This window comes from Sus scrofa, chromosome 5, assembly GCF_000003025.6.
Source record: "Sus scrofa isolate TJ Tabasco breed Duroc chromosome 5, Sscrofa11.1, whole genome shotgun sequence".
In the NCBI taxonomy this organism is placed as follows: domain Eukaryota; kingdom Metazoa; phylum Chordata; class Mammalia; order Artiodactyla; family Suidae; genus Sus; species Sus scrofa.
This window is the reverse complement of record NC_010447.5, coordinates 5,261,492-5,285,348: the sequence shown is the minus strand read 5'-3', so window position 1 is coordinate 5,285,348 and position 23,857 is coordinate 5,261,492. Positions and strand designations below refer to the sequence as shown.

Genomic DNA, 23,857 nt, shown 5'->3' with positions numbered 1-23,857 from the left:
AGTTATGAATAACGTCAGTAGGAGTTCTTGCACAGAGGTCTTTGGGTGGACGTATGTTTTCATCTTTCTTGGGCAGATACCTAGGAGTGGAATTGCTGGGTCATACGGTAAATGTCCGTTTCCAGTGTTGGGAAACTACTGTGTCGTTTTCTACAGCAGTGGTGCCACCTTACATGTCCACCCGGGGTGTTGTGGGTTCCATCTCTACAACCTCGCCAGCACTTACTGCTGTCCGTCTGTCTGAGAGTCGCCGTCCTGGTGGGTGTGAAGTGACAGGTCGCTGTGGTTCTGATTTTCATTTCCCTGATGACTGATGATGTTGAGCATCTCGTCAGGTGCTGAATGGCCACTCCTCTATAGTCTTGGGTGAAATGTCTATTAAGATCTTTGGCCAGTTTTAAAATCAAGTTGTCTTCTTATCAGTTTCTTTAAATTTCTTTATTTAAAATTTTAATTATACTTGATTCACATTGTTCTGCCAATTTCTGCTGTACAGCAGAGTGACCCAGTCATACATCTATACACACTCTCTTTCTTACTCTGTCCTCCATCACGTTCCATCACAAGTGATTGGACATAGTTCCCTGTGCTGTACAGCAGGACCTCATTGCTTATCCATCCTAAATGTAATGGTTTGCATCTATTAACCCCAAATTCCCAGTCCATCCTGCTCCCTCCCCTTCACCTTCCCCCTTGGCAACCGCAAGTCTGCTGTCCATGTCTGTGGGTCTGTTTCTGTTCTATAGATAGGTTCATCTGTGCCATATCTTTAGATTGCACATGTAAGTGATATCATATGGTATCTTTCTCTTTCTGACTTACTTTACCTTGGATGATAAAATCTAGTTCCATCCATGTTGCTGTAGACAGCATTATTTTGTTCTTTTTTATGGCTGAGTAGTATTCCATCGTGTATATGTACCACATCTTCTTAGTCCATTCATCTGTTGGTGGACATTTAGGTTGTTTTCATGTGAATAGTGCTGCAGTGAACATAGGGGTGCAGGTATCTTTTTGACTGAAAGGTCTGTCTGGATATATGCCCAGGAGTGGGATTGCTGGGTCTTATGGTGGTTCTATATTTAGTTTTCTGCGGTACCTCCATACTGCTTTCCAATTTACATTCCCACCAACAGTGTAGGAGGGCTCCCTTTTCTCCACACCCTCTCCAAGGGTCTCCACACCCTCTTCAAAGGTCTCCATTAATCTTATTAATAGTTGCCATTCTGACTGCTGTGAGGTGGTACCTCACTGTAGTTTTGATTTGCATTCCTCTAATAATTAGTGATGTTGAGCATTTTCTCATGTGCCGATGGCCATCTGTATGTCTTCTTCAGAAGAATGTCTAGTTAAGTCTTCTGCACATTTTTCAGTTGGGTTGGGGTTTTTTTGTTTGTTTTGCTTTGTTTGTTTGTTTTTGCTGTTGAGTTGCTTGTATATTTTGGAGATTAAGCCCTCGTCAGTTACATCATTCGCAACTACTTTCTCCCATTCCATAGGTTGTCTTTTTGTTTTGTTTTTTATGGTTTCCTTTGCTGTGCAAAAAACTTGTAAGTTTGATTAGCTCCCATTGGTTTGTTTTTGTTTGTACTTCTATTGCTTTGGGAGACTGACCTAAGAAAACATTTGTACGGTTGATGTCAGAGAATGTTTTGCCTATGTTCTCTTCTAGGCGTTTGATGGTGTCTTGTCTTATGTTTAAGCCATTTTGAATTTATTTTTTGTGCATGGTGTGAGGGTGTGTTCTAGTTTCACTGATCTACATGCAGCTGTCCAGTTCTCCCAGCACCACTTGTGGAAGAGACCTTTTTCCCATTTTGTGTTCTTGCCTCCTCTGTCAAAGATTAATTGACTGTTAAGTATCTGGGTTTATTTCTGGGCTCTTACTCTGTTCCATTGGTCATATGTCTGTTTGTGTACCAGTACCACACTGTCTTGATTACGATAGCTTTGTAGTATTGTCTGAAGTCTGGGAGAGTTATTCCTCCTGCTTGTTTCCCCCCATGCCCCTCAGGATTGATTTGGGGTGTTTGTGGTTCCATATACATTTTTGGATTGTTTGTTCTCGTTCTGTGAAAAATAGCGTGGGTAATTTGATAGGGATTGGATTAAACCTGTAGATGGCTTTGGGTAGTATGGCCATTTTAATGATATCAATTCTTCCAATCCAGGAGCTTGGGATATCTTTCCATTTCTTTGAATCCTCTTTAATTTCCTTGATTAATGTTTTATAGCTCTCAGCATATAAGTCTTTCACCTCCGTGGTCAGGTTTATTCCTAGGTATTTAATTTTGGGGGTATGATTTCAAAAGGTATTTTTTTATATTCCTTTTCTAATATTTCACTGTTAGGATACAGAAATGCAATGGATTTATGAATGTTAATCTTGTGTCCTGCTACTTTGCTGAATTCGTTGAGTTCTGAGTTCTCATATAGTCTAGATACAAGTCCTTTACCAGATACGTAATTTGCATATATTTTCTCCCAGTCTATGGCTCGTCTTTTCATTTCCTTAATAGTATCTTTTGAAGCATAAAAGGTTTTAATTCTGATAAGTCTAACTTACATGTTTTTTTTTTCTTTTATGGAGCATGCTTTTAGTGTCACATCCAAGAAATCTTTGCCTAACACAAGGTCACAAAGATTTACTTGGAGTTCCCTAGTGGTTCAGCCTGTTAAGGATGCGAGATCGAGTGTCACTGCTGTGGCTCAGGTTGAATCCCTGGCCCCCAAACATCCACATGCTACAGGAATGAAAAAAAATTTTTTTCATATATCTTCTCCTAAGACTCTTATTGTTCTAGCTCTTATATTTAGGCCTATGGTCTGTTTTCAGTTAATCTTTGTGTGTGGTGTAAAGGAAGGTTCTGGACTCATCTTTTTTGCGTATGAATATCGAATCTTCATGGCACCATTTGTTGAAAAGATCATCCTTTCTCTACTGAACTGGTTGAAAATTAATTGACAAAAATATAAAGATTTCCAAACCTGCAGTTACAGTCAACCAATCAATGAGTGCACCCTATGGCAGTACCATGCTGACTTTATCACTGTAGCTTTATTCTAAGATTCAAAATCTGAAAGTTTAAGTACTCTGACTTCACTTTTCTCTTCCAAAATCATTTCAGATATTCTGCAACATTTACCTTTTCAAATGAATTTTAAGATCAGTTTTCCAATTTCTGCAAAAAAAGCCACCTTTGACTTTGATAGGGTTTCCACTGAATCTACAGGTCAGCCTGGAGCGAGCTGCCACCTTGAGGATACTGGGTCTTCTAAGCCGCGTACATGGAAGGCCTCTTCATTTATTCGCTCTTCCTTTCCTTTTAACAGTGTTTTATCGTTTTCAGCACAGAAGCCTGGCACTTTGTTAAACGTATTCCTATGTATTTTACTCTTTCTTTATGCTATTGGGAATGGAACTGCTTTCTGAAGTTCATTTTCAGATTGTTCATGGCTAGTTTATAGAAATATAACTGACTTTTGTATATTGATCTTGTATCCTGTAGCCTTGATGAACTAATTGGTGTGCATTCCTTAGAACTGCTATCACAAGATCCTGTCTGTGAATTAAGACAGTTTTACTTCTTCCTTCCCAGTCTGTACGCTTTTTATTTCTTTTCTTCCCTTATGGCACTGTCCAGAACTTCAGGACAATGTTGAAAAGAAGTAGCTAGAGCTGACCTCGTTGTGTTTTTCTTGGTCTCAGGGAGAAAGTGTTCAGTCTTTTATCATTAACTATGCTGCCAGCTTTGGCCTTATCATAATAGCGCCCTTTATTAGGGTAGGGAATTTCCCTTCTATTCCTAGCTGATTGAAAGTTGTTATCATACATGAGTGTTGAATTTTTCAAATAGTTTTTTATGCTTCTGTTGTTACAATCATGCGGTTTTGTCCTTGTTTCTATTAATATTGTGTATTATACTAACTGACGTTTTGGAAGTTAAATCAACCTTGCAATCCTGGGATAAATCTCATATAGTAATGGCATTTTTACATGTTCCTGGAGTCAATATTGTGTTGAGAATTTTTGCAATTATACTACTGAAGTATATTGGTCTGTGGTTTTCTTTTCTTGTCATCTCTTTGTCTGGCCTTGGTATCAGAGTAGCACTGGCCTCAGAGAATGAGCTAAGAACTGTTCTTTGATACATTTTGAAAGTTTGCAAAGGATGGCACTTTGTATAAGCAATCTTTGTAGTCTTCAGTGTAGAGCATTCGAAGATTTGTTAAAAGATATTTCTATGTATTTGGGTTTTTCAGATATTAAAATATTTTTCTAATTGCTTCTTGAAGTTTATAGAAATACTATTGATCTTTGCATATTAACCTTATATCCAATGATCTTCTCAATTCTATTATTAATTCTAATATTTTGGAAGCCCCTTTGGGCTTTCTACTGATAAAATCATGTAAGCGGCAAATGTAGTGACACTAAGAACAAGACTATTATTCTTTGGTGCTAGAAAACGAGCCATACCTGAACTGAATGAAAGTGATCAGAGTGACTGCGTCCACCTGCAGAGAGGGCGGCCGCGTGTGGAGGCAGCACATGCAGCTACTTGGGGCAGGTCTAAAGCACAGCTGTCTTCTAATAATTCTGCATCCCTCTCTGTAGCCGGAGGAGGACCTGGTTCCGAAGGCTGTCCTGGTGGCCAGGCAAAATGCCATCCCTGCCCATCCCCTGGCTCTCTTGCTCTGTTCTCCTTCTCCTTCCAGGTCCCAGAATGTGGCCAAAGGGTCTGGGGTGGGGGGTGAGGGGCGATGAGGGTGGGGGTCCTGACCAGAAGCCACACACTCTGCAACTCTCAGGCGTCTGATGCCGTTGCTCTCCTATGACACTCCAGAAGGTGAGCTCAGCAGCAGCAGGGACTTTGCCTTGTGCGGCTGTGGGTTCAGCCTAAGTGCCCAAGGCCAGGCCAGGCCTGGCGCAGGGCAGGCACTGGATTCCCCACCTTCTTATGTGTGTGTTGATCAGTCTGTTGAGTGGTACATCAGCCACAGTTAGCCTGATATTTGCAGAGGTTAGAATTATTACAGTCCTCCATTAGCGGAGATGAAGATTTCACTAGTTTTAATTAAATTACTCCTGCAATATAGTAATAAAAGCTGAAGTAGGTAAACACAGCAGCCTTCATTTATCTTCAAGAGATGGCCCTGCTGGTACACTGGCAGGCAGCTTAGCCCAGGGCAGAAGTGCACCTGCTCCGGAGTGGCTGGAGGGATCCTGGCTCCACCACCCACGAGCCGGGAGCCTCAGGCCAATCACTTAACCCCCATGCTCCGTTTTCGCAGCCAGTGAGGATAAAATGCAAGGATCAAATGAAGACAATGGCAGTGTCTACCTCAGAGAGGTGTTGAGAGGCCAAAGTGTGTAAACACAAGAAAACCACTGAAGACAGGGCCTGGCACACACCAAGTGCTCCCCCAGGAAAGCAGAACCCCAAATCTCTGAATCTACATGATGCAGCGCTAGATGGACGGAGGTGTGGAGCTGCAGCCGCCAGAGCAGACGGCAGACCCCAAGCCCTCAAGTCCACCTCCGGGCCACGGGAGCCTCCCCAGGGCGCTGCTCCTCAGCTCAGACTGCACCTTGGTCCGTGACGAGGCGGACACCGCGGCCAGCTAACTCCTCTTCCCACTCTCCCATCCAAGTACTAAGCAGGCAGGACCCTGCTTAGCTTCCGCCAAAAGACGAGATCGGGCGTGTTCAGGGTGCTATGGCCGTAGACGCGTGTGAGTCTGAGGCACGGAAATTCACTGTACTCCTGGTTATTTACTAGAGATGCGGTTAATGGGCGTGCTCCGTACATAACTAACGTGGGCAAGGCAGCCGTGTAATGGAGGCCTCAGAAGGCTGCTCTCTCTTTTTTTTTTTTTTAATTTTTTCATTATTATTTTTTTTGTCTTTTTGCATTTCTTTGGCCGCTTCCGCGGCATATGGAGGTTCCAGGCTAGGGGTTGAATCGGAGCTGTAGCCACCGGCCTACGCCAGAGCCACAGCAACGCAGGATCCGAGCCGCGTCTGCAACCTACACCACAGCTCACGCGACGCCGGATCGTTAACCCACTGAGCAAGGCAGGGACCGAACCCGCAACCTCATGGTTCCTAGTCGGATTCGTTAACCACTGCGCCACAACGGGAACTCCAAGGCTGCTTTCTGAAATAAGCATTCAAGTGGCACAGGAGTTAGTGTTGAAAGCAAGTTGCAAATTCACGAATAAGCAAGCCTCCCTTTGCAGTACAATTAAACAAGTAAATAGGCCATTTGGGAGCTAAGAAAACGTTCCTGGTAAGGGCTCCAAGTTGGTTATGAACCCATAAACTCTGGCTTGAGGAGTGGGACGAAGGTCCAACAGGTATGGAGTATTCCTTAATTAAACAGGTCCTGATGACCTGTCACCCCATTCTCTCTCTCTCTCTCTCTTTTTTTTTTTTTTTTTTTTTTTTTTTTTGTCTTTGGTCTTTTTCGGGCTGCACCAGAGGTATATGGAGGTTTCCAGGCCACCCCATTCTCTCTCTCTCTCTCTTTTTTTTTTTTTTTTGTCTTTGGTCTTTTTAGGGCTGCACCAGAGGTATATGGAGGTTTCCAGGCTAGGGGTCAAACGGAGCCGCACCTGCTGGCCTGCACCACAGCCACAGCAACTCGGGATCAGAGCCACGTCGGCGACCTACACCACAGCTCACGGCAACGCTGGATCCTTAACCCCCTGAGCAAGGCCAGGGATCGAACCCGTGTCCCCATGGATGCCAGTCGGGTTCGCTAACAGCTTGAGCCACGACAGGACTTCGCAGTCACCCTATTCTTAATCTCAGCACACACTGTTGTTCTCCTCCCTGGCATCTACCCCACTCTTCTGCAGTAAACTTTATGCCTTCTAGCCTCCCAACTAGACCCAACTTTTGAGGTCAGACTTTGCACGCCTAAGCACTCAGAATAATTCTGAGCATACAATGGGAGTTCAACACATATTTGTTCAATGGCTAAACGAACGAATACACCGTTTTTGTTGGTCCTGTTCTGAGTGTTCGCTTTCTTGGACACAATAAGTTTTTCACTAGAGAAGGGTGTCGAAATCTTACGGAGTTGATGATCAGAAGTGCTTCCTTCAATGCTGTAGAGTGATCTTCATGGCTAAATAGCCGTGGGATAATGTTTTCTTGGCGAGGTTGATTCTAGAGTTGATGCTACAAGAGAATTAAGAGAAAAACAGGAATCAGATTTTGTCCTTGAACTTTGTTCTTAATGTAAAAAAAAAAAAAAATCATCCTGCAAACAACGACAATGCTTTATTTCTGGACGGCGCCTTTTCCAGAAAGTGCCACGTGCTGGTGTGGACCCATGTGTCACTCTGTTAGCATGGTGCCTAATCAGGGAGCTGGTGGATGCGATTCCCACGGGCATCAATGAGCCTGCCGTGCCATCTCTCTTCTCTTCTCTTGCCGACTAGCTGGGGCCAGCCGTCTTGGCAGTCTGTGCCTTTGGTCTCGAAAAAGACCAGGAAAGCCGCCACGATCACCGCTGAGACCAGCGCCTCCCTGGACGGGCAGCGTGTGGTAACCCCTCGCCGTGTAACAGCTGAGGGCACACGTCTCCCGCTTTGAAACGGACGTCAACCTTCACGGCCTCTCCCTCCCCGCTGACGGTGGCCACGACCCACGACGCCCTGTGTCGTCAGGCCCCTCGCCCTTTCCTGCCTCTCACTTTCGTCTGCGGAGCTCAGGGCCAGCAGCCTGCACGCGTCCTCTTGAAGGCCGACGGGAGATCAAAGCCAACGTCACGAGGGACTCTGATCAGAAAGGGGCTGGAGAATCGCCTCATAACATACACTCGCTGGCCTCCCCATCAGTGCTCAGTTAGACAGCTCGACTAAAGGGGGCATGATCGTGACTCAGCTCTCAAGCTGACTGTATTGCTCACCTGCACAGCCCCTTAGCTCTTCCCAGATGTGTGAGCGCGTGCGCGCGCACACACACACACACACACACACACACACACATTCACACACAGCTAGAACCGCTTTTAGGAAATACATAGAGGAGCCCCTGGTGGCCCAGCTGGTTAAAGATCCAGTCTTGTCCCTGCTGTGGCTCGGATTCCATCCCTGGCCCTGGAACTTCCACATGCTGTGGGCGCAGTCACACAGTGTAAAGAAAGAGAAGTAACCTCACTTAAGAAATGAACTCCTGGAGTCACATCCCAGAACGGAATGTGTGGGGAGGAGAGGGGTTCGCAAAGCCTGGAAGCCTGGTAACCGGGGCAGTTCCTTAAATATTCATAATCCCTGAGATGGGGACAGGACCCAGCGGAATGGGACTGAGCTCCGTGGTAGATTTTACTGTACAAAGAGCAAACGGCTTTCCGTGAACGCGCCGAGGCTGGAAGGCCTGTTTTGTCTCTAAGATGCATACATAGGGCAATCCATACAAGATGCGTGGCAACATAAGCCAAATAGTTCTTAGAGCAAAAGCCTAAATTCTAAAACCTCATATTATTAAGTATTTTTTAATGTTTGGGGTCCCCACCACAATTTATGTGATAATGTAAATCTGAGTTATAATACACATCGGAACGAAAAGAGAAACAATGGCACTCCCGGCACATAACCCCCATCGCCCGCGACACCTGCACCTTGCAGAGCGCGGCTGGGAGACAAGCTAACACGCGTGGCTCCTTCCCGTGTAACACTGAGCAAATACATGTTTATACACACTTTTGTAAGAACACGCTTAGTGCTCAGAGAGTAATGTCAGCAGAGTGGGTGTGGGTACCCAGGGTATGTGGGCTCCATTTCTGCCACATGACTCACTAAGTCTATGACATAGTTTTTCATCTAGAAACTAGAATAATAATTATACCTACCTTATAGTTTAAGGTAATTTTATTTTTTATTTTATTTTATTTTATTTTTTGTCTTTTTGCCTTTTCTAGGGGCTGCTCCCGCAGCATATGGAGGTTGCCAGGCTAGGGGTCCAATCGGAGCCACCAGCCTATGCCAGAGCCACAGCAACGCGGGATCTGAGCCACGTCTGTGACCTACACCACAGCTCACGGCAATGCCAGATCCTTAACCCACTGAGCAGGGCAGGGATCGAACCCGAAATCTCATGGTTCCTAGTCAGATTCGTTAACTACTGCACCACGACAGGAACTCCTTAAGGCAATTTTAAATAAGAAAAATATGTGGGGAGTTCCCATTGCGGGTCAATTAGATCCATGAGGATGCAGGTTCGATTCCTGGCCTCACTCAGTGGGTTAAGGATCTGGCGTTGCATGAGCTGTGGTGTAGGTCGCAGACACAGCTTGGATCCAGCATTGTTGTGGCTGTGGTAGGCCAGCAGCTTTAGCTGCGATTTGACCCCTAGCCTGGGAACATCCATATGCCATAGGTGCAGCCCCGAAAAGCAAAAAAATAAATAAATAAAAAGAAAGAAAGAAAGAAAAAAAAGAAAAATATACGGAAACATAATTTATAAGCTGTAAATCACTACGTAAAAGTTGGTAAATGTTCAATGAACACCAGCTGGTCACTGAATAAATGAAGAAAAAGTAATTTGGATGTTCTTTAGCATTTTACATATTATGATATGTGTAAGCAAAATTAATTTAATTTTTTTACATACCTATTTCTTTTTGTCATGGGAATTTTATTGCTAGTTTCCAACCACTGAGGCTCATAAATTGATGTTAGAAATTGCTTCCAATTGATTTTAGCGGTGGTTTTGAGTCCAAATCTGAATTTGAAAAAACAAAAGTAGTATTTTAAACATTTTTTCCGTAACACTGCATGGATTAAATGCTTAACATTGAATTGAAAATGGCAGCAGTGAATCTGTATAGATGCAAACTATTGCTCTTGGAATGGATTAGCAATGAGATCCTGCTGGGTAGCACTGAGAATTATGTCTGGTCACTTGTGATGGAGCATGATAATGGGAGAAAAAAGAATGTATACATATGTGTAACTGGGTCACCATGCTGTACAGCAGAAAAACAAAAACTGTATTGGGGAAATAGCAATTAAAAAAAATTTTTTTAAACAATTTAGTAGAATAATACTACGAATTGATTTTTTTTTTAAAGCAAGGAAAACCCAAACAGATTACACATCTCGATGTCTGTATATTAGCAGCCGCATACATTGAAGGAAGAAGAAAACAGATCTGATTAAAATCCTAACGTTCATGAAGTAATTCTTTCAAGTTCATTATGTGAGGTGCTCCATCAGAGGGGAAGGCAGATGAAGGCGCCAGTACGTTCACGTTCTAGGTCCAGAAAACAGAGAAACAAGAGGGAGGACTTGGGAGAAAAGCCCTAGACAAGCTGGGGTGAGACCCAGCCCCACTGCAGGGTAGGGTGAATGAGGAGCCCCTCGCCTCCAGCCGTGTGGGAAGAACTGCTCTACCCGGGAGTTTGGTAGATGCCTGCCCCCGGGTCTGGTTACTAAACCGCTTCCGCTCCACCACCAGGCATGTGGTCATGAGAAAGACAGAGACGGACTGACTGATGATTTCAGTAGCCTCCATGGCAACATCGAATAAGCAGGTTGTGTGACGGTCACAGACAGAACAAAGTTCATCTTTCGTACTCAGCTTTTCTTCCCCGAACTTTGAGCACCATTTTGATACAGTCGGTTAATGCTACATAGTTTCACCTTAAATTTCAGCAAGTTAAAAATTAACCAATTTTCTATTTTGGAAACCCTGTGGCTACTAAAAAAAATAGAATCAGCTCCATATGTTTTGCTTAGGTAACTACCTTGCTCTTTGGGAAAAATATCAAATTAGAGCTTCACTCCATGCCATATATGAAAATAAATTAGAAATAGAATAAAAAATTAAATGTAAAAACTAGGACCACTGGAAAAAAGAAAAGAAAATCTAGGCATCTATTCGATCTGGTATTTGAATGAGAATGAACTTTTTTTCCTTTTTTGGCCATCTCGAAGCACATGGATTTCCCAGGCCAGGGATCAGATCCGAGCCGCAGCAGTAACCTATGCTGTAACTGTGGCAACACCGGATCCTTAACCCACTGTGCCAGGCCGGGGATCGAGCCTGCCTCCCAGCACTGCAGAGACACCACTGACCCACTGTGCCACAGTTGGAACTCCAAGAATGGACTTTTAAGCAAAACTTAAGAGGAGAAATCACAAACTTCTTATTTAATTCCATCAAAATTAAAAATCTCTGTATACCAGAAATAGTAAAACAAAAATTTTTTTTTGTCTTTTGTCTTTTCAGGGTCACACCCACGGCATATGGAGGTTCCCAGGCTAGGGGTCAAATTGGAGCTGTTGCTGTTGGCCTACGCCACAGCACAGCAACGCCAGATCCTTAGCCCACTGAGTGAGGTCAGGGATCGAACCTGAAAGCTCATGTTTCCTAGTCAGATTCACTTCCGCTGCGCCACAATGGGAACTCCAAGTAAAACAAACTTCAAGATCTAAACAACGGACTTACAAAGTTACCTGTCATAAGTATGCACAACAAACCAAAGTACTTATACAAATGAATATGGAAATACTAGCTTGACTTCTTCCAGTAGTGGTGGAGTAAGATCCTACTGGACAAATCCTCCTACAGATAATCACAATAAACTCAGGGCACAGCTCCAAAAGCAGCGAGCCCAAAGCACCGTAGGGTGAAGAGAAGTGGGCGAATGCTGGTGGGAAATCCGTGCTGAGAGGAGCAGAGTTCTGAGGAGTATTTTTGATGCATTTGGCACCGCAACAAGAGGAGAGGCAAGGGCACCAGTTCAAAAAAAAAAAAGTGGCCTTTATTGCATGGAAACCTAGAAGACCAAACCCAGGTAAACCATAAACCTAGAGAGAAAGAGGAAATCCTGGAAAGGAAAGAGATCTCTTTCAGAGGGGGGTCTCCAAATCCTGTCCCGCCACATTTCCGGCTGCTTCCTGAATCTCTCATGATAAGAACCTACTCAAAAGAGCTGAACACAAGATCAGAATTAAGATCAGAACTGGCACCCAAGAAACAGGGTATGCAGCCTGAGTTCAACCAAGCTAAAACAAAAGAAACAACATTCATTGAAAAAATAATCATAACAGATTTAGAGACTCCACGATTTAACATTCAAAATTTCCAGGACAAAATCTAAAATTATAGTAATATGACAAACCAGGAAAATGGAACACGAGTAAGGAGAATATAAAATCAAATGAGAGGAATCCCAAATAAGCCAAATTTTTGTATTATCAGACAAGGTTTGTTTTTCTGTTTGTTTGTTTTTTGGTCTTTTTGCTATTTCTTGGGCCACTCCTGTGGCATATGGAGGTTCCCAGGCTAGGGGTCGAATCGGAGCTGCCGGCCTACGCCAGAGCCAGAGCAACGCAGGATCCGAGCTGCGTCTGCGACCTACACCACAGCTCAGGGCAACACTGGATCGTTAACTCATTAAGCAAGGCCAGGGATCGAACCTGCAACCTCATGGTTCCTAGTCAGATTCATTAACCACTGCGCCATGACGGGAACTCCCAGACAAGGATTCTAAAAGTGAGGATTATAAGTATTATCAATGAAATAAACATGCCTACAATGAGTCAAAAAACAGGAAATCTCAACAGAGTAATGGATAAAATAAAAACAGCTAAATAGAAATTTTAGAATGATAAAAATACTATCTGAATTTTAAAAAAAACCTACTTGACAGAGTTAACAAAAGAATGGAGAGGATAGAGGAGAGAGTGAGTGAACTTAAATATAAAACAAGAAAAGCTGTCCAATATGAAAACACGGAATACACATATATTTATAAAATGAATAGAGCCTCAAAGACATAATAGAAGACAGTCTTACATAAACCTAATTGGAGTCACAGAAAGAGAAGAGAGAAAGCATGAAACAGAAAAAAATACTTGAAGACATAAAGGCCAAAATTTCCCCCAAATTTGATTAAGATATACATCTACAGATTTAAGATACTCAACAAACACCAGACAGTATATACATGAAACTGACCATGCCAAGACACAGTTACAAAGCTGAAAGTCAAATTCAAAGGGTAAATGTTGAATGCAACAAGAGAAAAATGACTCATTACATACAGGACAACAATTTAACATGTGACTTCTTACCCAAAATAATAGAACCCAAAAGGAGTGTAAAATCAAAATAAAGTGTTGAAAGAAAGACCACGCTAAGAGATTTCGGAGATTTCCATCTAAGAAAATACCACTCAAAAATGAAGGAGAAATAAAGACATTTCTAAATAAGAGAAAACTAAGGGAAGCCATCGTTGGTACACCCATACCTCAGCAAAGGAAGCTGTTTAGGCTGAAAGAAAATGATAGCAGACGGAGACCCTGGTGCCTCAGAAAGGAACAGAAGGAGTATCAGAAATATCTGGAAAAATACAAAATGCTAGGGTTTTTTGTGGTTTTGTGGGGTTTTTTTGGGGGGGGGGCTCTTTTCTTTCTTCATGGCTATTTGAAGAAAAAACCATGGAATTCCCGTTGTGGCTCAGCAGGTTAAGAACTCGATACAGTGTTCAGGAGGATGTGGGGTTTGACCCCAGGCCTTGCTCAGTGAGTTAAGGATCCAGCATTGCCACAAGCTGCAGTGTAGGTTGCAGAAGCAGCTTGGATACAGTGTGGCCGTGGAGTGCTGCAGCTCCAATTCCATCACTAGCCTGGGACCTTCCATATGCCATATGTGCACCCAGAAAAAGAAAAAAAGAAAGAAAGAAAGGAAAAGAAAACACTATCCTGTGGGTTTTATAACATAGGAAGATATAACACATATACTGTCCATACTATAAAGGACACGGCGGGCAGGATATAAACCTATGTGCTTACATAGTTTCTACGTTTTAGGTGAAGTGGTACAGTATTAACTGCGTAGACTGGGAACAGTTTAAATGTATACTACAACCTACAGAACAACCATTAAAAATCAGGCGAAGAAGTATATCTAAGAAGATTTTAGAAAGTTAAAGTAAAATTCTAAATAATTCAAATAATCAGAAAAGGAGGCTGGAAAAAAAAAAACAAACGAAAAGCAAAAGGAGAAAAAAATGGGGACACAAATCCAAACGTATCAATAACTACTTTAATATTAACGAATTAAACACCTCAGTTAAAAGACAGAGATTATCAGAGCAGATTTTTAAAAAGCAAGATCTAGGAGCTCCCTTTAAGAATCTGTCTGCAGACACTCAGGTCGCTGCAGAGGCACAGGTTCAATTCTCAGGCCAGCGCCGTGGGTTAAAGGATCTGGTGTTGCCGCAGCTACAGCACAGGGACGGGGATTCAATCCCTGGCCCAGAAGTTTCCGTATGACGTGGATTCAGCCATTAAAAAAAAGAGACACAAATGGGTAAACAGAAAAGCCATGTGGTCAAGGTCAGCGTCGTCAACGGTGTACCCTTGACATGATGCAGTAAGAACAGTCCTTTACCTCTGTGGGCTTCCTCCCATTACCCTAAGCTGAGCGGACCAATCCCAGTCGACAGACAGTCCACACAAATACCCAACCCGAAATCCTCAAAACGGGCAAGGACATCAAGGTCAACGAGGAAAATCTAAGAAACCGTCAGAACCAAGAGGAGCCCAGGAAACGTGACTACTAAGCGTCAAGAGGCAGCCTAGATGGTCTCCTGGAACAGAAAGAAGAAGGCTGGGGGAAATGAGGAGACATGAATAAAATACGGACTTCGGTCAATAATAATGGATCAGTCTTAGTTCATTAATTGTGAAAAAAAAAAATGTACCATAATAACGTAAGAGGTTAAGAAGAGAAGCTGAGTGTGGGATATGCTGAAACTCTCTGAACTTTCTTCACAGTAATTCTGTAAATGTAAAGCTGTTTTAAAATTAAAGTTATTTTTTAAAAAAAAGATATTGAGGGAATATTATGATTAGCTTTATGCAATACATGTTTTAACTAAGATGAAATGGACTTTGCGGAAAAACACAAATTATCAAAAATGACCCAGGAAGAAACAGGAAACCTAAATAGGTCTATACTAATTTTTTTCGATGGAATTTGTGATTTAAAACATTCCCCAAAAGAAAACGCCAAGCCTAAATGGCATCTCAGACGAATTCCAGCAAACATTTAAGGAAAGTAGTAGTAATAGCAACGCCGGTCAGAAAATAGAGGGAAGGAGACATTTCCCAACACATTTCCCAAGGCCCCCGTTACTCAGATCCCAAGCCCTGGAAAATTTTTTACAAGAAAAAACAACTTGGAGTTCCCGTCACGGCGCAGTGGAAATGAATCCGACCAGGAACTATGACAAGAAAAATGAATAAAAGGCAAACATTGCAAAGGAAAATTTTTTACAAGAGAAAGTAACTTGGAGTTCCCATCAAGGCACAGCGGAAACGAATCTGACTAGGAATCGATCCCTGGCCTCGTTCAGTGGGTTAAGGATCCGGCCTTGCCGTGAGCTGTGGTGTAGGTCGCAAATGTGGCTCAGATCTGGCTTTGCTGTGGCTGTGGCGTAGGCCAGCGGTAACAGCTCCAATTAAACCCCTAGCCTGGGAACCTCCATATGCCATGGGTGTGGCCCTAAAAAGACAGAAGACAAAGACAAAAAAGAAAAAAAAGAAAAGAAAAAGCAACTTCAGACAACTATCACTCATGAAAAAAATGCAAAAACAAATTAATAAATTTTAGCAAATAAAATTAAACAATATATAAAAAGGATACTCTATCATGACCAAGTGAGATTTAATCCCAAAATGCAAGGTTGGCCTAACATTTGTTTTGTTTTTGTTTTGTTTTAATGATTTTTATTTTTTTCCATCACAGCTGGTTTACAGTGTTCTGTCAATTTTCCACTGTACAGCAAGGTGACCCAGTCACACACGCACATATATACATTCTTTTTTTCTCACATTATCATGCTCCATCATAAGTGACTAGATACAGTTCCCAGTGCTATACAGCAGGATCTCATTGCTTAGGCTTAACATTTGAAAATCAAATGAGATCGGGTGTGTTGAAGGTGGAATTGCCGCAGACCAAGGGGGGGAAAAAGTGAAGAAAGAAAAGAAAGAAAATCAATCAATGTAATTCACAATATTAATAGAATAATGGAGAAGAACATGATCCACAGAATAGATGAAGAAAAAGCATTTAACAAAAGTCAGCCCACATCACACGGTTTTTTTTTAAAAAATCCAGCAAAATAGGAAACAGAATTCTCTTAATCTAATTAAGGGCATCTCTAAAAAGCCCAATGACTAAGTCACTCTGCCGTACAGCAGAAATTGGCACAACACTGTAAATCAACTATACTAAAAAAAAATAAAATAAGGAAACCCAGGGCTAACATCACACTATACAGCATAAGATGGAAAGATTTCTACATAAGATCAGGAAGAAGGCAAGGGTGTCTAATCTCACCATTTCTGCTCAGCGTAGTATTTAATGTCCTACCCAGAAACAGAAGACAAGAAAAATGAATAAAAGGCAAACAGATTGCACAGGAAGATGCAGGCTGCCTTTATCTGCAAGCGACAGGACTGTATATTTAGAAAACGTTAAAGAACCTGCAATAAAGGTATCAGAACAAGTTAATCAGTGGATTTAATAAGGTCACACAGTATTTTACGTCGATATTTAAAAATCAATTGTATTTGTTAGTAAATAGCTGGAAAATGAAATTTTTTAAATTCCATTTTAAAATTCCATCAAAAATAAAACACAGGAATGAATACAGTATGTGAAACATCGGAGCCCTGTAAACAACAAAACCTTGCCTGGGGAAGTTAAAGACTTCAACAAGTGGCCGTGCTCATGGCGTGGACACACACAGACATGTATGTGAACGGTTCATAGCGGCACCTTCGGTAAGGTCCCCACGCTGAAAACCACCCAAACATCTCCCAACGGCTGAGCGGATAAGCCAGCTGTGGAAGATCAGTCCTACAGGAATACCACTCAGCAGTAACGATTACTGGAATATTTCGATAAGCAACAACATGGACGAATTTTTAAACCTGGGAAGTGAAAAAAGACTACATGGTGTATGATTGCATTTGTGAGAACTCCAAGAAACGGCAAGACTACAGCGACAGGGACAGAGAGCAGATCGATAGTTTCGGGGGCTGAAGGTCAGGTGAGGGACCGCTTTCAAAGCACAAGGGCAGGATTTTGGGGTGACAGAAGAGTTCCACACACTGACTGGTCGTGGTTACTACATGCTAAAGCTCATTAAACTATGCATTTAAAATAGAATTTTATTTTATGTAACTTGTCCTGGGCAAAATGTTTTTATTTATTTATTTATTTTTTTTTTTTTTTTTTTTGTTGTTGTTTTTTTTGGCGCATCCGCATATGGATTCCAGCTAGGTCAATAGGAGCTGTAGCCACCGGCCTACACACAGCCACAGCAATGCGGATCCGAGCCGTGTCTGCAACTACACCACAGCTACGCAACGCCGGATCGTTAACTACTGAGCAAGGCAGGACGACCTGCAACCTCATGTTCTATCGATTCGTTAACCACTGCGCCACGACGGGAACTCCCCAAAAATGTTTTTAAAACCTAGACCATGGTCAAAGGACCTGAACCAACAATGGTTCACAGAGGAAGTATATAGAACTTTTAACACGAAAATGTGCAAACTCAACAGCAATCAAGGACGTGCAAATCAAAACAACAAAGCACTGTGCTTTCAACTATCAAATTAGCAAGGATTTAAAAACGGCCGTGTTAAATGCTGGTGAAACACACTCTCGTGAACCCCCCTCATAAGAATGTTAACACTTTCTGAAGGGTAGCTTAGCAAGATGTCATGTAAACCTGAGCAGCATTCAAACCCTTTGACTCAAGGGTTGACAAAACACTACACAGCCATTAAAAATTAATTTCAAAGTTTTTCTTTTTGTAACAACCCCAAAAATACTCTGATGCTCTGAGAGAAAGCAGAACATAATTTATACCTGACGTGGTCTCAACCACATTAAGCACGTATGGAGTGTGCGTGGGTGCACACATGTAAAAATTCTGGAAGGAAATATACCAAAATATTAATAATGGCCATCTCTGCCTATTACTGTGGGTAACTTTTTCTTTTCTTTTTTTTTTTTTTTTTTTTTTTTTGTCTTTTTGCTATTTCTTGGGCTGCTCCCGCGGCATATGGAGGTTCCCAGGCTAGGGGTTGAATCGGAGCTGTAGCTATCAGCCTACACCAGAGCCACAGCAACCCGGGATCCGAGCCGCGTCTGCAACCTACACCACAGCTCACGGCAACGCCAGATCCTTAACCCACTGAGCAAGGCCAGGGATCGAACCCGCAACCTCATGGTTCCTAGTCGGATTCGTTAACCACTGCGCCACGACGGGAACTCCGTAACTTTTTCTATTTCTGGTTTCCCCTATTTCCCAGTTTGAGCCTGTGCAGCTTTTATAACCAACATGAATAAGCACAATTTTTGGAAATGAGAATCAGCACATAATTTTGCTAGAAATCAATTGAGTGACCATTATGGACCAAAGGCACAAAGATAAATACTGCTGATTTTTTAAATTCTTTTTTATCACTTATTTATTTATTTGACCCTCAGAGAATAAAAAGAAGAGGGGTAGGGGGTGGGAAAAGGATTGGCCCCACTTCAGTCACCTGTTCCAGGTAGAAGCCACTGGAGTATTAGAAAGAGACTGGATTATTGCAGAGTTAATCTGGTGATGATGCCCGCCACACGAGCCAGTCAACACAGCCCTTGGCATCGGGTACAGCCACAGACAGAGCAAGTGCTAATTTTCCAGTTACCGTCAGCAGGACTGGAGACAGGATGACGGAGTAGAAGGGCCTTGAGCTCCCCTCCTCTCATGAGCACACAGAATCAGAGCTAACCATCGGCCAAGTTGCCCTTCACAAGGCAGGGAGCTCAGCATCCCTCTCCCATCTTTTTTCTTTTCTTTCTTTCCTTTTTTTTTGGTCTTTTGTCTTTTTAAGGGCCATACCTGCGGCATGTGGAGGTTCCCAGGCTAGGGGTCTAAGCGGAGCTGCAGCTGCTGGCCTCCACCACAGCCACAGCAATGCCAGATCCTTAACCCATGGAGCGAGGCCAGGGATGGAACCCGCAACCTCATGGTTCCTAGTTGGATTCGTTTCCACTGTGCCACAATGGGAACTCCCTCCAGTCTTTTTTTTTTTTCTTTTTTCTTTTTTTTCTTACTCAAATGAATTTATCGCATCTGTAGTTGTATAATGATCATAACAATCTGGTTTCACACCTCCAGTCTTACTTCAAGGCTATGTCACCGCACCTGCTTTCTGCCGTCACAGAATGTGAAGGACCTCTGTCAAGGCCCACCCAGAGGGTCCTGCAGATGCTTACAAGGCGGCTGTGCGTTGCTGTGATGTTCTCCAACCATCGGCATTTCATTAACTGGATCTAGTAAGAGAGAAGTAACAAGGGCCGCAGAGGCCTCAGAAAAGATGCGTGTATCGGAGAGGAGGGAGGAACCCCCGCGAAAGCTTACGGCTCCGCCTTCGCTGAAGTTTCCAGAGGTCTGAGGCACGCTGGAATCGTCCCTCTCAAGTCAGAGTTGTCACGCCTGTAGCACCCATCCCGGAGAAAGAGGCGCAGGCTCGAAGGGTGTCTGGATCCGGCAGATGATCTTGTCCCGCCGCTGTGAGCCATTTGTGGGGAACCTACAAGGCTGCCAGTTCTGCGTGGTGCATAGAGCAGGAGGCCAGGCGACAAGGTAACTGCTGTCCCGGCTGGGCCCACAGGAGTCGATGCTAACGAAAGTGGCTGTGGTGGGGGATGCCGTGTGGCCCCTGCAGCAAGTGCCAGTGGAAGGACCACTGCGCTCCCAGAATTCTGCAGCAGGGCTCCGTCCTCTGCTGCCCGGCCTGAGGCTGAGCTCAGGTCCTCACGGTGATCTCGGTGAAGGCCTGGCCGCGTGACAACGAGATATGAGACTCCCAGTGCCCAGAAGAGCCAGGCACTATCCGAGCTGCTGAGACACGGTCAGGTGTGGGCAGCAGCACCCCCTGGTAAGCGCAAGTGGCCTATGTGCCGCCAGGCTCGAGCAGGTCTGCAAGGTGCAAGCACTGCATCAACAGGTGCCCGACTCCCACGGACTGACTCCACGACCACACCCACGGCTTCTCAGGCGGGTCCACGGGGCGGGGCTGCAGAGGAAAGGTCTGGGCCTGGTTGATAGGCAGGACCGTGCAGCACGCTGCCCTGGAGTGGAGGTCTGTAGCACCCAGCCCACGGGGAGGCCCGAAGCCGCGGGCACGTCTCCGGAGAATCTAACGCCCATTAGGGAAGGAGGAAGCTCCTTACTGATTCGTGGGCTGTGACTGATGGGCTGGCTGGCTGCTCAGGGACTCAGGATGAGTGAGACCAGAATCTAGTGACAAAGAAGCCTGGAAAAGAGGTGCTTGATGGACTCCAGAAAGAAAAGCGCAGCTTATAATGGCATGTATGTCCCAAGTAAGTGCCCACTGGATGCCCACAGAGGCAGGAGCGGAGCTGGGCCTTGGTCTGAAGATGAGAACGTCTCATCAGGAAGGCGGAGCGGGCTGCTGCCCACGGCCGCTTCCTCCAGGCAGGCTTCCCAGTCACCCAGTGAAGACTACCCTGGGCCTCTTGTCCCAGGAGGGCGTGAGGGGTCTTCACGAGATACACACTCCGCATTCAGGTTTGCTTTCCCTGACGGAGACGCCTCTGTCACTGCCGGTGTGTGGACCTCCAGAACGCCTGACCCGTCACCATCATGTCCCACGCAGCACAGCATCTGACCAGGGGACCCGTTCCCTGCTGGTGAAGGCTGGCAACAGTCTCTGGTGGTCTCAGATCCACAGAATTCGCCTCTGTCACCACAGAGCCCATCACAGACATGCAAGGATGGTTGGGCACCCGGCTGAGGCCTCGGCTCCAGAGCCGGCAGAGCAGAAAATGCTCTGTGGGGTGACGCTGCTGTCCTGCGGGATGCTTTACGCGCCTTAAGCCAGCTGTGGTGGTCCAACAAAGAGGCGGCAGCCAGGGCTGAGACCCTGTGATGAAGGCTGCGCGCCCCAGGTGAGTGATGCTGTCCATCAAAGATGCTGGCGAGAAAGCAGGGGGGCACAGCATGGACAATGGATGACGGCACTGCAGTCGTCACTTTAGCTCGTGCGACCAGTACAAGGTGAACTGTAGCAGCTCTTTTGTGTGCTGTTGTCATCTTCCTAATCCCCCACTGCCCTATTTTTTAAAAAAGCACTGATGACAGATGACAGCTAACATTTAGATTTCAGGTGTGAGGCAGGACTCTGAGCAGCTCCTGTTTGGGGGACGTGCGGTTTTCGTTCCTACAAAGGACAAGGGCTTTCGTGCCTCCAAGGCTGAGGCTCAGAATGGTGGATGGCACGGGATAGTTCTCATCTGTTCTTCTCTACTCAGCCTGGCGCCCTGGTGGGCCGCTTCATCTGGCCCCTGGTAGCCCTGGCGTTCAGGTGGGTTGGCCGGTGGGGCACCATCGGGAGACTGGAGGCTGCGGCCACGCTCTTCCGCTGAAGACCTCATCTGCCCTCGGCGGCCCTCTCCTTCGGCTGCCCTTCTTGGTCCTCGCAGCAGCTTCTCCCCCACTTGCCCCTTCAGGACTAAGAGAGAGGAAAATGCTTCCCCATCTACGGATGCCGCCTGGGTAAAAGATCCTTCGATAAACTCGCATGCCATCAGCTTTCTGCCTGGACCCTGCCCAACGTGTGTCCAGATGCAGAAAACCACAGCGGAATACAGGACAGCTCCCTCATGCCCAAGAGCAGCCTTCACCTTAAGTCACCCCCCCACCCCCCGCAAGCCCAGTCCTGGCAATCACTGATTTCACCTCCATTCCTATTTTGCTCCTTCTCTGGAATGTCATCTAAATAGAAGACATCCTAGACACATAGATTTCAAGGGTTTGGCCAATAACTGAAAATACTTCCCAGGGTATTGCTTCTACACTTCGTGTAATTTGGGCTAAATGGCTTGTTTTTGGTTGGCATGGCTTCTGCAGGCTAATGTTCCCAGTGCGGATGGGAAAATTCTCACCAGGAGATGTTTCTGAGCAGGGACCTGCTCACTTGATGGATGGACGAGGCCCAGCCTCGGGTGAACATGCCAGTCTCAGCATTTATTCCGTCCTCTCAACTCTCCCACAAGCCTTATTCTTCGTATTCGAACTCTGGGTTTATTTTTCATAGGTCTATTTTATACAAAAGGCTAGACGCTACGGAGAAGCACAGCATGTTAGCAACAAAGGTCAAGTTATCTGTTCAATTAAAGTCTACCATTATGTTAAAGCAGATATGGAAAGTCGTTTCTAAAGCCCCTGAAATATTATTTGGATCAGGATTTTATGCCTCATTACCAAGCTGTTAGGGTTTTTCATTTCTTTCCATTTGTAAGTTTGATAGGAAAATAATTTAGCACATCATTTTGTTGGGCCTGAGAGTTTAGATTTTATTTTACTCCCTGCTTTTATTCTTTTCTGTATTGCTTGCCTTTAAAAAAAAAAAATTAAGGGTGTGTTTTAAAATTTTATTCTCAAATTAAAATGCAGTAAAATGGGCTTTCTTGTGTGTAGACTGGTATGAGTTTTAACTCAGGTAGAGATTCGTGTAACCATCCCACCCACAGGGTAGAGAACGGCCCCATCACCCCACACCGGCTTCAGGGGGCCCCTCTGGGACCATGCCCTCCCCCACCCTCAGCCCTGAAACCACGGATCTCTGCTCATTCCTAAGGTTCTGCCTTGTGCCGACCGTCATATAAATGGAACCCTACAGTAGGAACCTCCGACGTGGGGTTCTCTCACTCAGCAGGATGTCTCCGAATTCACCCGTGATGTATGTGCAATGGTTCATGCCTTCTTAGTGCTCAGAAATATTCCAGTGCGTGGAGGCACCAGCTCGCTCGTCCAGTCCCCAGCTGAAGTGCACTGGGGTTGCGCCCGGGTTTGGGAGACAATGGACAGAGCTCTGAACGTTCACGTACCGGTCTCTCCATGAACTCTTAACTCTTCTGTTCGAATAACAGAAGTCACATAGAGCTTGTCCAATACAGTCATGGACACATCCTGGTAAGTTAACAAAAATACTAAACCCAAAGGTAGGAGATGAGTTTTGGTTTCTCGGGAGGCTCTGAATGCAGAGGTCAAGGGGAGTTAAGGGTGTTCGCTTCCAGCAAAATACATGGTGTCCCAACTAGACCACCTTCTGGGGGCCAGTGGGGGGGGGGGCTTGAGAGGAGAGCAAAGGAAAGGGGACCATCAGCGCCAACTCCCACCCCCGACCCCGGGGGCCAAGCCGGTGCCACTCTCTGCAGGACACGAGGCCCACCTCTAAGTCACTTTCCGTAGGCCACTGTCTCCATGGTGGCAGAGAGCAACCCCTGTGCAAATCCAAGACACAGGTAAGAAACAACAGCTGTGACAGCGCAGGGAAGAACCCCAGTCTTCTCTCTAAAGCTGGAGCCGAAACTATAAGGGCGGTGACGTGGGCAACTGCAGTCAGACCCTCGTACAGAATGTCCGTGGACGAGGGACATCTAGATGGACAGGACAGAGCACGGGACACACCTCAATCCGAAGCACGGCCAGAACCGAAGGTGACAAAGCAGACGTCACAAACAAGGGGGGAAGGGATTATCTCACAAGCGGGCCGTGGTAAAAGAGGTTCTCAGTTGGGAAAAACACTTGACGTGAAGACTCACCTTGCCTCAGAAGGCATTCAAGTGTTCCGTTTTCAAAGCATAAGAAAAATAAGCAGAGTAGAAAAAGAGTTTTATCAAGCCTCGGTAAGAATGATGAATTCATAGATTTTTAAGCAACCGAAGACATTGCAAAAGGCGAAGATTAATGCATTTGACTGTATTAAAATGTCAACTTGGAAACAACGA

At 44.8% G+C, this 23,857-nt stretch overlaps 1 protein-coding gene across 1 annotated transcript in view; it reads right to left on the bottom strand.

Moving 5' to 3' along the window:
* EFCAB6 (EF-hand calcium binding domain 6) overlaps nt 1-23,857 on the bottom strand; it is a 241,137-nt gene that overhangs the window by 122,782 nt on the left and 94,498 nt on the right. Inside the window, 3 exon segments of the mRNA XM_021091409.1 lie at nt 7,085-7,174; nt 7,177-7,189; nt 9,626-9,736. Coding sequence (XP_020947068.1) covers nt 7,085-7,174; nt 7,177-7,189; nt 9,626-9,736 — 214 coding nt within the window.